This window comes from Heliconius melpomene, chromosome 18, assembly GCF_056956725.1.
Source record: "Heliconius melpomene rosina isolate 202511_hmr_F chromosome 18, ASM5695672v1, whole genome shotgun sequence".
Lineage (NCBI taxonomy): Eukaryota > Metazoa > Arthropoda > Insecta > Lepidoptera > Nymphalidae > Heliconius > Heliconius melpomene.
The window spans coordinates 13,259,110-13,276,377 of NC_140406.1; the positions used below are offsets into that span (position 1 = coordinate 13,259,110).

Consider the following 17,268-nt stretch of genomic DNA (forward strand, 5'->3'; position numbering starts at 1 on the left):
GTTTAGGAAATAAAATAATTTCAAATTTTATATTTTTTCAAATTTATTTTAAAACAAATAGTAAAATCTTTATTATAAAAATAGTAACTTTTAATGTGAGACTTTTTAATTAATGCTTATATTACATATTCAAGCGTTACATAATGTCTTCTTTATTGAGATGAGTTAAGTTCATCATTGACCACTTTACATCTGTTCGAAGCTGCCATTACGGCCCCAATAACTGCTGATCTGAAACCTTTAAGCAAAATAAATAATTAGTGAAGTAAAACTAAGAAAATTATTAAATATATAACAAATAGAAATTGCGAAAATATTTTAATCCCTGGTTATACGGAAATGCTAGTTGACTACAGCAAACAACGTATGAGACTGAATGAAACTCTTAATTAGTACATTACTCGTCTAAATAGGTACTAATAGCCACGTGAGAGCAATAATTAGGATCACCGTGACTTCGCGTTTACTTTAATTTGCTACTCATTCAAGTACGTCAAGCAATAAAGTGTACTGTTAAAATGTCTACACATACATTTTAATAGTCAGTATAATACAACGTATCTACACTGAAAAATGTGTTATTTTCTTAGTGTCGGTTTAGTAGATAGTATAGAAAAAAAATGTAATGGAGGATATCTCTGCTAATTCTATTATAAGCAGAAAACTCATAAACAACAAATAATTAATAGACAGATCATTACCATTCTGTTCTAAATGATAAGTTCCTTCAGCAGTTGATCCTCCTGGTGATGTCACATTGTCTTTCATAGCAGCAGGATGACCTCCATTACGCAGCATTGCAGCACCGCCTAAGGTAGTTTGCGTCGCCAATTTTAGAGCTAAGTCACGAGGCAAGCCACATCGTACCCCACCATCAGCTAATGATTCTATTAGCATGTATACCTGGAAGTAGAGATTGATAAATTAGGAAAAATCTTTTTATCTTTGAAAATCCTTTGCCTAGCCTCTCTTTTATGTTTCTATAATAACATAGCAGTCGCAAAATTCTGAAAGATAAGATATGGATATTTGGTAGATAAAACGTATTTTTAAAAAAAGGTATCTACTAAATTTTACAGCTTAGAGACCATTAACATTTTAATGAGAGTGAGATTGGAACCCAAAACTAATTTTGGATTATAACTAATTAGATGCCTCATGATTCCTGATATACACAGATTAGTTGTAAGTTAAATAGTTAAACCTCAATATAGATTACGATTATCTTAAGTAGTTTGCTATATGTTGGTACCACTTAACATTCGTAATGTATCTACTTATGAATAGACAATATAAGAATACCTCATATAACCAATGTTATTAAAACTACTTTTGATGTTTATTTTTTTATGAAATGCATACTGAATTTAAAGGTTTAAATAAATCATTGAAGACAATTCATTTCATTGACAAATGTAGTTGGAATATGCATAAATAAACAAGAATTGAGTTAAAATCTGACTGACATGTCAAATTACACTCTGGTTCACAAAATACAAGGATAAAAAAATATCAAAGTTACGCTTAATTTTTTTATAAAGTCACCATTCAATTTGTATCGATACACTTACATAAGCTGGTCCACTGCCGCTTAAAGCGGTTACAGCATCCATTTGATACTCTGGTACTTCATCACAGGTGCCGACTGCTCTGAACAATTGAGATGCTACTTTAACATCGGCTTCTGTTGCTTTAGAACCTTTACTCAACGCTGCAGCGCCTTCTTTAACTAACGCTGGAGTGTTGGGCATTACTCTGATCACTCTAGCTTCTTGTGGCAGTGCCTGTAAATTATGATTTAAAATTTTCTTACATGTTTATAAATTACATTTTTAAGTTTTTTCCAACACAAATAAAGAGGTAAGTGCTAGATTTAATCTAAGATTTCTTACACAAAATTATATATTTTTATTACAAAGAATGTTCATTTACGATTAAATACTTTACCATCTTCAAGTGTTTGTTACACACAAATGATTATAATTTATAAGGATGTATAATAGATTTCCCTTTAAAAATGGACAAGGTTTATGATTTTAGATTTATATTTTAAAAGCCAATAATTTATAATTTAATTTGAACTTACATTTTCAATAGTCTTTGTCGACACCCCCATGGCTACAGATATGAAAAGTTTATTCTTAGAAGAGGGCAGATTCTGAACATCTTTGAGTGCTTTGACTACAACGTCTGGTTTAACTGACACGATTACTACCTCGGATTTCTCTACTACAGATTTATTTTCATATAAGGCTGTTGCTCCAAGAGCCTGCGAAAATATATAAAGACTTATATTAGTTAAATCATATTTATGCTTTATCCTGCAAATAGTAAGCTAAATAGAGAATACTTAATGTCATGACACTTCGTTTTGTACTATTCGTTATTATTTAAGAAAAAAGCGATGGCTAGACGTCGTTATGCAAAACATCAGAGCCAATGGACTAAACATCGAGGATATTGAAGAGCGTGCATTAAGTTAAGACGAAAGGCAGGCCTGGTAATAAAATCTGGGAGTATATCCCGAAGAAAAAAAAACATTTACTACAGAAACCGTTAAATATTAAACAAGTATTTTCTAATTATTCCTAATTTAATTCAAATCCCGAAAATAGTAAAAAAACTGAATTTACGTCGATTCAATGTAAAAAAAATGAATTTATGTCAAATTAATATCGAAAATACCTTTATTTGCTAGGCAGCTTGTAAATGAAAATGTTTAAAAATTATCAGAACAAATGAATTACCTATACAAATGTAAATATACATTATTTATATAAATATCAGGGATACGTAATATCTTATCACTTGTCATATATACCAAAGTCAAGGCTGTGGTTACGTCAGTAAACAAAATGATATAATTCGGTGTAAAGTTTGCAAAACACAATTCACTCTATTTATAAAATGATAAAATGTTTAAAAATATGTTTAGTTAAGTAAATGTTGTTCTAATTTTTATGTTTATATTCGCTTAAATGGTTCTAAAATTTAAGGTTCTGAGCCCTAGTAACTGTTTGCAAATATGGAGATGTAACCAACGTAACTTATTGTTTTTGTCATGTCATGTCAATGTATGTGAATTATTAAGCATTCAGTACTTAAGTATATAATGTACGTACATTCATTATTCTATTTACCTAATAGTCTTTTAAATATATAGTCTACTAGCGGACGCGCGCAGCTTTGCTTGCTTATTTTAGAGGTGAATTCTAATAAACCATGAAACACGTATTCAATGAAATATTTTTAAGAGTCGCAATTTCAAATTTTTTTTTTCAATTTTCCATACAAACTTTCAACCCCTTATTTACATCCCTAGGGCATGAATTAAAATAAACCACGAATCATGTGTTCAATTAAATCTAATTAAGAGTTTAAATTTCAAATTTTATAAAAATCAGTGGCGATTTAAAGATTTTTCCATACAAACTTTCAACCCCTTATTTACATCCCTAGGGCATGAATTAAAATAAACCACGAAACATGTGTTCGATTAAATCTAATTAAGAGTCTAAATTTTAAATTTTATAAAAATCTGTGGCGATTTAAAGATTTTTCCATACAAACTTTCCACCCCTTATTTGCACCTTTAGTATTCTAAAAAACCACGAAACGAAATGTATGTAAGACTCTGAATTTTAAATTTTATAAAAATCGGTGGGGATTTAAAAAAAAATCCATACAAACTTTAGGTAGGTTTACTCACCCCTTTAGGGTTAAAATTTTTCAAAATCCCTTCTTAGTGGATGTCCAGATTACTAAAGTAAATATCTGTCCAAATAATATATAGATTAATATAAAGAAAAATATTCTTTTAAAATTGTACCTTGAATGCCTCAGCACTAGCAACATCCGCAGGGTGACAGCTTGCAGTTATTTCGTCAGGTTTTGCTAATCCTGTGAAATTATAATAAATCTAGTTACATATAGACATTTAAATATCTATAATTTTATATTTTATTTGTAATTTTTACGGAAACAACGATTTCTTTCGTAATATTGATATTGCCATAATTATCATTATCATAAATTCTATGTATTTTTTAATATTTTAAGATTTAATTTAAGAATACTATATATGATAAATATTCATGTAATATGAACAAAAATTAAATAAACAATGTAAAGATTTCAAATATCAAACTCTCTCTCCATCAGTTGGAAAGAATAAAATTAAATGTAGTAGGTACCTGCAGATATAAATCCATTGGCCAAAGCGAAGGCCAATCTGCCACCTCCGATAAATCCTATCTTCATTGCTTCTTTGAATGTTTCTGAAACAATAACATTAAAAATAAATTAAAGTTATTCGTCATAAGACTAATTCCAGTAGGTGTAATATGAAATTGCAATTAATTTCGCGTGGAGAGGTTAGATTAACATCACACAGACTTTTTTAATACTTGTTTTAAAAGGCCAATAATTTAATTTATTTTTTATTTTAATGCTTGTCAATTGAAATAATCATTATAATTAAATTTAAATAATATTTTAAATTTAAAAACGATAATAGAAAAACAACAAAAAAAAGTTCTAATGCTATCGAAAATCCGAAATTTGCGGAACCCATGGTGGGCCAGTCCGACTTGCACTTGACCGGTATTTTTTTCATAGTAAATTTAAATTTTCAGGAATCATGGTCGGTAAGCCGCAATAGGCTACTTAACTCATATCTAATATCCTAAAATGCTCATTGTATTTCCTCCAATATTTAATTTAGAAAAACAAATCAAATCGATTTTTACTCTTAATTTAAAAGTCCTATTTACTTACGTGGAAAGCTTATTCGCTAGTCTAAAAAAAATTTTTAATATAGTATAAAAATATTCACTATTCATCTATATATAAATTATTTTGGAAACATGTTTGGAAACATATATGATGAAACTTCGTAAAACATTAGAAAGAAGTTTAGAAAAACCCTTATGAATAACAAATGTGCTACCATAAAAACTATTAACTAAAATAAAATCATGGAAATGTATTCAAAGGAAAAAAAAAGTTTCATAAATGTTCGAAGGAAAAAAAACAAATTGCTTAAATATTTCATAAATTACACAAGACTTTTTTGTGATGGTCGACAACTATGATAAACAGCGAGCTATTATTAGTAAACCAAATCTGACATTGTCACTTGACATTGAGGGTTTAAAGTAAAATATTGTTAAAGAAAATAATAATTAACAAATAAATATAACATATGTATTAATATATAAGATTGTCTCCATTTTTAAATATAAATAATTCAATATTTCACCATAAATAACAAATTCTTAAAACATATAATTTATTATAATCTTTCATAAGTATATAATTAAAATAAACCCAATATATTTTAATAGGTTTATTTCATACATATACGTAATAAACTACTATTTATATAAATAAAACTTACATTTTCGAATCTAACGTGATGCTCGGCTCGCGTTTCTCGGTACACTGACTTCTCTTATCAGCAATGGATCAATATGCAAGCGGACTTATCAGAGACAATGTTCTTGTTCATATTATATACTTAGATATTTTATTATATAGAGGCCAATCATGAGCAGCGTTCAACTATAAACGCGACGGGTTGTGGGTTCGATTCCCACTCGAGGTACTCGTAGTTAAATATTTAATATTTTGGTTTCCTCAGTCTCGTAACGAGACAAGGCGCGGCGTTGAGTTTAGCCACTTAACACGCAAAAAAGATTATCACTGTATTGTGAATAGAAGATTCCTTTACTCTTTTTTTAATAACTATTAGATACTTTTAAAAAACTTTAAAGTACGAAAAGCTTTATATAAATCATTTTGAACTTCATACTTAATTTAGTATGAAATGAAAAAAATTATAAATAAAGAAAACCTACTGTATTTCTAATACACTTCTTCATGTAGACAGACAATCTCACTTGCGTCATAAAGAACTGAATGCATAAAATAAAATGGTAAATTAATAGAAATATTATCTTTTTTATCAAAATGTGACTTGTTCTGTAGTTTAATAAAATTTGCATTTATTTAAATTGTGTTATTGTCGTCTTACGTTATTTTTAAAAAATGAAATAAAAAATGAGCTTTACGCTGTATCCCACATACAGCAGGGTAGGCAGAGGGAACCTAGGAATCTAGTATTAAGATAATTCCGTTCCCCATTTTCTTCAGAATGTATTGCGTGTTGAGTGGCGGCACTTAACGCTGCGCTTTAGGTACACGTGAAATATTTAATTCCACCGAGTGAGAATTAGACCAACTACCGTCGCTCTCCGTCCGTATTATAGCTAATTTACTACTAAATTAAACAAAATAAGTAAACTACCTAGAAATATTTACCAATAAAATTACATAAATTAATAATTAAAGGTAAAAAATTCTAGCACATTCAACAAAAATAGTACAGTATCTACAGCCATATGTATTTTGACACATTTTTTAAAATGTACCTACTGTATAAAATTTTTCCATAACCCTGCCAAGGCTCACGATAACATATCTCATTTGATTACACTTTAGTATTTGTGATTGCGATGTGTTCTTCACTTGCTGTGTAGAGGACAATGACCGTTATTTATATTTTAATGTATAAAAAAGTTATCCATACCTATAAAGCTAAGGATCGAGTAAGGTGGCGAGAATTGGGGAAGGCCTATGTCCAACAGTGGACAAAAGATGGCTGCTGATGATGATGATGATGATACCTATATTATAAATTCGAAAGTAACTCTGTCTGTCTGTCTGTCTGTCTTTTACGCAATCAGGGCCGGACCGCTAATTTAATTGTGATAAAATACTCATATGGACATACTTGAGGGTCTCCTTATGAACATAGGATACTTTTTTTTCTCATATTTATAATATTTTCGATATAACTTCACATGCAATTTATTCCGCCATGTTAATAACAACCGTCGCGTCGCTATGCGACCGTTGCTAAGCAACGATTTGCAAAGAACGTTGTTGTTAGAAAACATCACTCAAAATGACCTTGCTTAACGCATCTCTCTATTGAAAACTGAAAATAATTTCATAAATATATTTAATAAATATTCGTATAGTTCAAGCGGGCGTAGCTGCGTTCGAGTCCACTAGTAGTTAATATAATTCTTTCGGAAAGGTTTCGCACACATCAGGGTAAGCAGAGGGAAGCTAGTGTTAAGTCCGTACACCACTGAATTCTGAAGGCATTGCGGGTTGAATGGCAGAACTTATGCCTCGACACCAGAGCGAAGAAATGGAAAATAAAAAATAAAATTTAAATAAATATTTCATTTCCTCCAATGGAAATCGAACCCACGACCATTCGGTTTTACAGTCACACTCTGTACCCCTGCGCCACGACTGGCCTCATATTCATACAAGAGAAGCTAATAAAATCGTGTATCTAAGTTTATTAGATAATATGTTGTTACGTTAACATAATATATAATTTTCTTATATCTTTTCATAATAGGTACATATCAATAGGTACATATTATTAATAGATATTTAGTTTCAATATTGAGTCTGACTATTTATTGGAGTCAATTTGTTTCGTTCAGCCTTGTCGCCAATTTACTTTGCAATAAGCGTTAATAGAGAGACACGTATATTAAATGCAGTGGGTATATATTACTAAACTGTTATATAATCAATATTAAAAAGTCATGTGGAACGTATTATTTCAATTTTTGTAAGTATTAACTTACAGCATGGGCATAAGTTTGCGATTGTAAACACCACGTTTGGGGGTTCCATTCCCACTCGAGCTACTAGTGGGAATTAAATATTTAATATATTATAAAATATGCTGAAATAAGCTGATGAAATCTATTTATATAAAAATATACAGTTTAAAGCTAAAGTTAAGTTCCTGGAAAATAGCTCTAGATACGCCAATGATGTTCCAGTCACGAGCAATAGGTACTTTCCAAACAAAGATAGGTTATATTAGCACTATTGTATGCCACTGAAATGAAAATCTGTTTACTTTTAGATATGTACACTAACTAACAAATATCGATTTTAGCAGGATTTGCATCAATGTCAATATGGCAATGTTTAAAAACTTACTTCTCAATAATTTTATGTATGTTACTTTTTTTACAGCTTTACCCTGTATCCCTCACATAGCAAAGTAGACGGAAGGACCATGGGAAAAGTCATAGCACATTTGGTTCCCAGTAAACAAATTCAGGAGAATTTTGGAGACAGTGCCGGAACTCAACGCCGCGCTTTGGCTCATTACCAGTGCGAGGAAATGAAAACATTAAATATTTCCTTTCCTCGAGTGGGAATCGAACCAACGACATGTCGCATTTACAGTCGCGCTCTTATACCCCTGAACCACGAGCCCAGGACTTGCCTCATTAATTCATTATTATTGTGGTATTAATAAAGTTGTTTTTTTATATAATTTTATTTAATGTAAATTGAAAGAAATATAAAATGTAAACAATGAGATACTCAAATATATGTATATCTTTACACATAGTAGGTATGGGTCTTGGTCTAGGTCCCTACGCATAATATTTAAACATATTAATAAATAGTAAGTAGTTACGTAAGTTATCACTTACAAGGCTATCCAGTACATTAAACGATATCATGTGTATGAGGCAAAGTCCGGCATGATCAGGAATATATTTATTACTGCACTTAAACTCATTTTTTTATTTTAAACGACAACATATTTTTAAATAAAAAAAAATATATTAAAATGATCGCCGGACGTAATTGAAAATCTATTTCTTATGTTCTATCAAAATAAATTTGATAGTTATTAGTTACCAATAACAGACTGACCAAATAGACAAGAAGGGTATCTTAAAAAAGGGTCATTGGAATTGTTAAAGTTTTAAAGTTCATTGACATATCTATGTAAAAGAAAATACTTTGAGATGACAGCCAAACGTTTTTGTTTACTGTATTCCTTCGTATAATTATTAAGGTTATATCAAATATTTATTATGAAGAAAAGGGACTTTTTTTAAACTAAACTTTAAAGCAATTTCCGATAAAAATATTTTCACCTATAAAAATAAAATTGGTTACATGAATAACAAAACGTTTTTATAATAATTTGTATCCAAAAAAAAGCATATCACAACAACAACAACGAAAATAACATAACTTGGATAAGAATTGGGAACAACGTTTTGTTAAAAAATGCAATATAATTATATAGTAGTATGTAAGTACCATTAAGAGATAAAGAAATTTAATTATTGAACTAAATAAAAAAAAATATTTAAAACAACTTACGTTTAATCATCTTGACGTCTTAATCCACGAAAAAATAAGTTAAATAATTGTGATAAATCAGATCTAAATACGTTCAAAATTAACCGAAATCACATAACTATCGAGACTGTTTTATAAACTAAATTTAAAAAAAAATTATAATAATATAACTTTCATAATTTAGTGCTCATGAGTCCAAGGAACATTGTGAACTGGATAGCGTCCGACCTGCGTCCTCCCAGCGCGTACAAACACGAGGAAAATACATAAAACAATTATCGTAAATAAATAATGAGGAAACCTATATGATATAATATGTAAATATCAAATGTGACTCGGCTATCGCATATAAGGAGCTATAAATAAATATAAAAATGTATATCTTTTTCAATATGCTGATACTTGTTTTTTACTTTTAGTTTACTTAAACATTTTTGGACTCTTGTTAACTATATTAGATGGTCATCCTTGATTGACTTGTATCCGATGGATTTGAACCCTGAATCGTATTTTAAAGTTAGAAACGTAGCAATTGGATTCAACGCCCTCGCTGTAATAGTTTTTTGTCAAATAGTCATTTAAAATATCAGCATATAATTTTGTTAATTTTATAGATTTTTTTATAATATATTATATTTTTTTAAATTGCATTTCTGTGCCTGTATAATATTATAAACAAAAAACCTGTTCACAAATATAAGTATGTAATGATTTTTTATAATACCTATAAATTTTCATTTTTTAGATTTTTTCCTTTATTTGTGTTGTAAGTTGTCACGTTGTGCGAAACATAACTGTAGGTCCACTGGAGGTACCTTATAATAAATTTAACAAAAAATAATAAATTTCACAAAAAATGCAGCAAATGCTCTGAAGGAAAATAAAACTAAATATTTAATATTAATTTTAGCTTGATGCGGTTTTAACATAAATTGTCTATACAGATGGTCAGACAGAGAACAGGAGTGATCCTATAAGAGTTCGCATATCCCTTTTTGAGGTACGGAAACTTAAAAATAAATACTATTTCAATTAACGAAACAACGATAACTTCAGTAGTCAAATATACCTACTAATATAACATATAGAAATATTTTTCCTTATTTATCTTAATCATACAATTTTTTTTTCAGGAATATACGTCGTTACGTCAATTTCACGGAAAAATCATTTAATGTGTCATTTCTCACTGTTATTTATTTTAATAACTTGCATCTCTCTCAGTTCTCGAAGGATAGTTAGGTGATCGCTTTGATTTTATATAACTTTTGTTCAGCATTTTCTACTAGCTTAGGAAGCGTGTATATTCAAAGCTGCACTTTTTTAACAGAAGTTATTGCTAGTTATTATTAGTTAATATATTTTGTTTTCTTTTGCGGCGTTAATTTCCGTCACTCAACAAGCAATGCCTCCAGAATTTGAAAATTGGGGGACGGAAGTGTCCTTACACTAGGTTCCCTCTGCCTACCCTGCTGCTAAGCTAATAAAAAATTCTTAGCAAGCTTTGAATCCACAACATAACTATAGCATATATTATTTATAATACTGAACAATTTCAATTAGAAAACATATTTTCATTACCTGTGTGACTGTACATGTCATATACAATATTAGATAAAGCTCGTTATCTAATACGTCATTAGGATATCACACAGTGTTTAATGGACGGCTCTATTAATATTGTGTATTGGTAAATAATTGTTTATTTTGATAAATATTTCTATAATATAGAAAATAATTTCTATAATAAATAAAATATATTATATAAATAAATAATATATTGATCTATTTTTCTTTTTGTTTATTATTTACGTATAATTTTTTTTTCTGTCGTAAGCGCGATCTCGGGTAGAGGCTATGTGATAAATCGCAATTTAATTTTGTTTCTGTCCAATTTCAGAGCCATTACATGTTGGTTAGCGAGAAAATCAGCAAAGTATATCATAATATGGATTTGCCTACCCTTAGGTCCATCGGTCGGTCCGTTAGGTCGAGTCCACGATCATGGCGCAAACGCTTATATACCTAATACGAAATGGCCTCTGTAACATTATATTTTATTATTTTATACAATTGAGTTTTTTTAGGAGATATAAAATATGAAGCAGAGTCCATTATGTTCGTAAGGAAAACGGACAAACAAACAAAATGCAAACCAAAGTGTAAATTTTTATCGTATACAAATATATTTATAAGGTAAAAACCTGAAAACCATCGTTTCCATATATGTAATTCAATATTTTTTTTATTTGTAAATTTATTTTATTACTTACTACTACACAATTATTTATTTTCTCATCTGACCTACTTTCCTGATCTAGTAATCATTTTAAAAAAGGTGAATGTCTATTTAAAAACTGCCTATTTAAAATAATATCAGGCTATTTAAAAAAATGCTTATTTTGTAGCAACATTATCACAAGAAATTATTAATATTGACATTACTTTTTATTTATAAACTGATTGAAATACAACAAAGATTAAATGTTAAGGAATGTACACAACAGTGAAAACTGCATTAATATCAATTAAGCCGTTGCTGAGATTAGTGTAAACAAACGCATGCACAACCAGACAAACCGACAAACAAAGAAACAGAATAAAAAAATACATATATTCGGGGCAATTTTGGGGTGGGCACCACACTATTCTGACAGCAATGAGTTACAGCCTTATAATATGTATAGATACAACGTAGGTAGTACGTAGGTTCTTATCTATTAAATAAATAAAAAAACGACATCCTACAAAAGTTTTCCTTACAAAAAATCTAAATGTAGCGATAGACAGTTAAACCCTTCATTATTATTTATCATTATTTATATAATACCAGTTAAATATACCACGTAACTGGTAAATGACTTTCAGTTGTTAATTTGGGAGATATGGATATGTATATACCGATTAGGTATGAACATATTTGCTTGTGAAAAGCTTACTGCAAATGTTTGTGGCGTCAAATACATACTGTCAATGTAAGCGACAATAATATGTGGGTACTGTACTCTAGTAGCTGCTTACGTAAAAAAAGTAAATGTTAAGATATTTTAAAACACTATTGTGTGACTGTAAACGTGATGGTGTCGGCTTCGATTCTTACACGGGGTAAAGAATTATTATTTATTAATATTTTAAATTCTTCACTCTTCATTTTTTGCCACTCAACACGCAATGCCATGCCTATTTAATTTCCTCCAGTGGAAATCGACCCTACAACCAGCCGGTCTTACAGTCACACTCTGTGCCGCTGCGCCACGACTGACCTAGAGATTATCACATGATCTGATGCAGATTATCACATGATCTGATGCAGAGTTAACGATTCTATAAAGAATATAAAGATACACATTCATTTTTATATGTCGATAAAGATTTAATAAAAATATTTTAATATATTGAAAATTAAAACAAACATTTCTTATTTTATAATTTCACAATTTTATGTGCAATCCTCGGTAGTATAGTGGTAAGTATCCCCGCCTGTCACGCGGGAGACCGGGGTTCGATTCCCCGCCGGGGAGATTTTTTTGTATTTAATTTCATCATCTGATTTCTAATAATGTTGTGTAAGATACTGTTTATCAAGGTAAGTGATACATACATAATAATTTATCTTTTCAAATTATATTATTGGTCTTATAACGTGAAAGAAATCACTATCACAAATGAAATATTTTCATCAATCAAAAAAGATGATTTAAAAGTTATAATTATCTTTTACTTAAATACGATCATAAAATTATTTTAGCAGATTTGATCTGTATAAAGTCAGTCAGTCAAATGTTCGTTATTACAAATAAGTTTAGCAACGCCATCTCTGTACAAATATCGTTACTAGAGTTAAACCATAGACTAAGTCGAACTAACCGCTTAGGTCTTTAATAATTCAATACAATAATTATTTGTTTAAGTTTGATAAATTAATAAGTGATAGGTATAAAGTACTTATAATAAATTTTAAAAGAGAAAAAAGCTTAGAATTATATTTAAATTTCACTATATTCCTATTTGTGTGTTGTGTGATCTTTTGTAGTTATAATATGAAATTCTTCGATTATAAGTGTACAAACAAACAAACATTTTTTATTTATAAAATGAAATAATTGTACTAAGAACAATTTAATGTTATCTTTATTTCATAGATTAAATAATCTGTGGAGCTGTATCTGTGATCTGTCAAATTAGTTTTTGTTTCACGTATTTTTCGTTTCATTCGCGCTCAATGCGTCGACTGCGATGCGTTACGCTGCTGTGACGGTTGCTTGTCTATGGGAGTACCCGGTCGTGTTGAATTAGTGGCTTATATTTTATGATCAGTGAATTAAAGGAGCATTATTTATTTCTATGTATGACAGTGAATAAAATAACTATTTGAAAATGGCCTTGGAGGGTGTGAAAAGTGAAAAAAGTGAGGAAAACAACGGTAATCTCCCGGACGGCAAGGCGAACGGGATCGACAACAAAAGTAAACAGGTAAGAATCGAATATGATTTTCGCGATATTTTAAACCGTATTCGTGCTCTAAAACGATAAAATGTTAAAATTGTAATATCTTAAATATTTTTAAGCCTTACAACAAGGGCTTTGCTTATAAAAAAAATAAAATTACTGAACTACGGCATAATTTTGCGCAGCTCTAATAGCTGTATTGCAGATTGCGACCGGGATACTTGGTAAAGGTGTCACTAAGCTCACGGAAATGACCTATATCTTCTATTTAAAGCTTTATATTTTTAAAAATATACACTTCTTAATATTGCTATTATGTTTTGTTTAGTAAAAACAAAATATTCGATCGTTCAAAAGAAAACCCATCTGAATCTTTCAGTCGTTTCGCACTGAGTTAAATTATGTAATTTATAAATAGTGTATTCTTTTTACTTAAAATTTAATTTATTAAATCTTGATCATATTCAATCTTGAAGTGCAACTTTATTTTCGAGTTCAGATTATATTAAATAATTAACTTAATATTAAAATGTTTAATAGTATTATTTATTTCAAATATTATTATAACAAGTATTTTGAAATAAATATATTCACCCTAAAAATAAGAATAATAAACTGACAATTACATACAATTATGAATAATTCTAAGAAGTATTATGTAAGGCATTAAAGTAATTGCAATAATAAATTCAGCATAGACAAATTTTCACAAGTGCTAATAAGGCCATATTGATTGACCCGGTCCTGTGGCACAATTAAGAACATTATCATGTGAGATCATTTCACACTTATTTAAATTAATTTTTATAATATTCTTACTTCAATGTATTATATGCAAGCAATTTTTAACTATATTTCTTGTTTTTGTTAGCATTATGTTGTTTTTGATATTGTTAGTATTATTTTCACGCTACTCTAGCTATGAACAAGGTTAAATTATTTTATTCTTATCTTTTGGAAAATTTATAAAATCCTTTAATAAGTTAATTAATAGAGGCACTTATCAACTTGAAGTTGTGTAGTATGTATTTGTCCATTAAACAATTATTTTACAATAATAACAATAATCTATACTAATATAATAAAGCGGAAGAGTTTGTTTGTTTGTTTGTTTGTTTGTTTGAACGCTAAGATCTTTGGATCTACTGGATCGATTTACTTTGTTTTTGTTTTATATGAAAGCTGCATTCTTCAGAAGTGCTATAGGCTATATAATATTACATTACACATATATACTAATAAATTAAAATACTTTCTAATTTGACATGCAATTTATTCTGCCATGTTAATAACAACCGTCGTCGCTACGCGACCGCGTTCGTTACCGCGTCATTTTGATACTCATCCTTATGAAAATAAATATAATAGTATATTTCTATAGAAATTATATTCTTATATTTCAAGCAGGCGTAGCCGCGTCCGGGTCCGCTAGTTTTTCATAAAAGTGAAATCAGAGGCTTTTTTTCTCTAGCCCGCTAAGAGTAGTAATAAATCTATTGCTTATACAATAATTATGTTTTATAATATTACCATCATAACCAGTTTTTGTCTGATTCACTTTCATAGCATAAAAAATATTTTCTATTTGTTTGTCAAAATAATTACATTAATTACTTATTGCTTTACCATCGCAGACTTCTCAATTTTGATCGGAATAACCAATGAATTCTGCAGTTGTAATCTTAAAAAAACTTTTATCTAAAAAATACGTAATCATATCATATACTAGTGGATTGCTGGCAACTTTGCTCTCGTGGACTTACACAATGAGAACACACAAATATATTTTTATAACATATTATAAATATTTAATATTCTCTCTCTCTTTACTCTTGACTCGCTGTTTTTTAATAAAAGCCGCATAAAATACGTAGCGTCGTACGAACATTTAAATCTTAGGTAATCATTTTATTTCATACTATTTGAAATATGTATTTCATTTAACACATCTGAATATACATCAATGATAATAATGCACGAGAATCGGAATGAAAATCGAAGTTAATCTCAACCCTATGAATTATTATCTACGCTTCCTTTCCCAGGCGTTATTTTATGTGGGGCAAATAAACATCTGCTCTGAACTCACTGCATTATTTAAATATATAATAATTTTACGGTATTTATCGATTCTATAAGTATTATATTGTAGAGGTAGCGGTATTGTTTTTTTAATAATATTATTATTTTTATTCAGTTTTCTGCATGTTTATTATTATAGTAATTTTAAAGATTAATTTATATTGGACCCTTTTTGTTTTTACACAGTTTTTTTACGTGATTTTTCTCTCGTTTACTTTTGTAATAATATGTAATTACAAATCATAGAGAAAACACGAAAAAATCATCGACTAGAGGCAGAGCAATAATAAGTTAGAACAGATATACATATCATACTTTTTAGTATTCAATGACGAATTATTTGAAACTGAAAGGTGTAACTCTTATACAAAACAAACAAATGCACTGCCTATACAAATATTTACTTCGGCTCCGTTTCATATCTATACGTGATGTTTACTTAAATCAAAAATTTTTTTCGTCTGTAGAGATTGGGTTTTTTTAATAAAATTGATGTTTTTAAAAATAATAAATAAAAAATGTTATTAACTCGTGGCCGCCCTGAGGTTAGATTTTCTGAGCTTTTGCGCATTGTCGTCGACGATACCCTAAGCTTTGTCTTATTGAAAGAAAAATAATTTAAATGTAAGTAATGTTAATCCCCTAAGCAGATATCGAACTCACAACCACCACAGTTGCTATACTGCACTACGATGACGTTTCTATTAATAATAAAATATAATAAACATGACTGCCATAGTATTTTTGTCGATGGCGCATTTGGGGTAAACTAACATCTGCTCTCACATTGTGTAATGTACGTCGTACGAACGCGTATAAAGCGTACCTAGTCCAATTACGTATTCTCGTACGTTACGTTCACCGTAGAAAAACGTTTTAACCTGATTCTTAAAATGATCTCATACAACTTCTTTTGTTTAAAAATACTGTCATTTATTTTGAATACTGCTTGTGCTTTTATTTTTATTATATTTGGTTTAGGTGATGGTTAACTTTTAAGTAATTAATTATGCAAAAAGCCTAGTATTTTGTTTAATTAATCTTATTACTAACTTATAAAAAATAACTATTAACTCGGGACAGTTTATCGTGTCTGACGAAACCCATACCTTCTCTCATAGTCCCTTGTCTCGCCTTGCAGCTTTACACTTTGTTCCGTTAAATTACACTCCGTTCAGTAATTTCAGTCAATTTTTAAGTCATTGCGTTTTCAGTGGCTTAACTTAACGCCGCGATTTGTCTTCTTACCAGCGTGGTGAGCAAGGAAATGAAAATAAGTCATTCACCTAATTAGGAATTGAAGACACAATCGTCGCATTTATAATCACTTCGCCACGCATTTATAATCACTTCGCCGAGAAACAAACTCAATTATTTAAGTGACATATAAAAAAATGCACTTTTATGTGCATTTACTTTTATAGTAGTTACAGTAAATCCATATAAAAGTGTCTGCAAAATAATAAATTAAACGCAATGCCAGGTGATCACAATACGGCTTCGGTGTACGACCGATTTGCGCATGCATAT

General features: G+C 29.5%; 2 protein-coding genes and 1 non-coding gene across 7 annotated transcripts in view; 2 read left to right on the forward strand and 1 right to left on the reverse strand.

Moving 5' to 3' along the window:
* Positions 1-24: 24 nt before the first annotated feature.
* The window catches only part of P5cr-2 (Pyrroline-5-carboxylate reductase-like 2), a 379,085-nt gene continuing 361,841 nt past the window's right edge, over positions 25-17,268 (reverse strand). The window contains exons 1-7 of one of the 3 annotated variants that reach the window (XM_085202232.1): positions 9,229-9,449; positions 4,194-4,277; positions 3,830-3,900; positions 2,087-2,269; positions 1,572-1,784; positions 702-903; positions 25-238 (exon numbers count right to left, since the gene is read on the reverse strand). In XM_085202232.1, coding sequence (XP_085058358.1) covers positions 153-238; positions 702-903; positions 1,572-1,784; positions 2,087-2,269; positions 3,830-3,900; positions 4,194-4,277; positions 9,229-9,238 — 849 coding nt within the window. In that variant the 5' untranslated portion in view covers positions 9,239-9,449 and the 3' untranslated portion in view covers positions 25-152. Of the gene's footprint in view, positions 239-701; positions 904-1,571; positions 1,785-2,086; positions 2,270-3,829; positions 3,901-4,193; positions 4,278-5,398; positions 5,533-9,228; positions 9,450-17,268 lie in introns of those variants that run through there. The other 2 variants (XM_085202233.1, XM_085202234.1) reach the window with 2 other exon arrangements.
* TRNAD-GUC (transfer RNA aspartic acid (anticodon GUC)) lies at positions 12,657-12,728 on the forward strand. The gene has a single exon. It is a non-coding gene; the product is annotated as a tRNA-Asp (tRNA).
* Positions 13,431-17,268, forward strand: part of LOC146529641 (uncharacterized) — a 110,307-nt gene continuing 106,469 nt past the window's right edge. For 2 of the 3 annotated variants that reach the window (XM_085201655.1, XM_085201658.1), the window contains exon 1: positions 13,431-13,680. In XM_085201655.1, coding sequence (XP_085057781.1) covers positions 13,585-13,680 — 96 coding nt within the window. In that variant the 5' untranslated portion in view covers positions 13,431-13,584. The remainder of the gene's footprint in view (positions 13,681-17,268) is intronic. The other variant, XM_085201656.1, reaches the window with a different exon arrangement.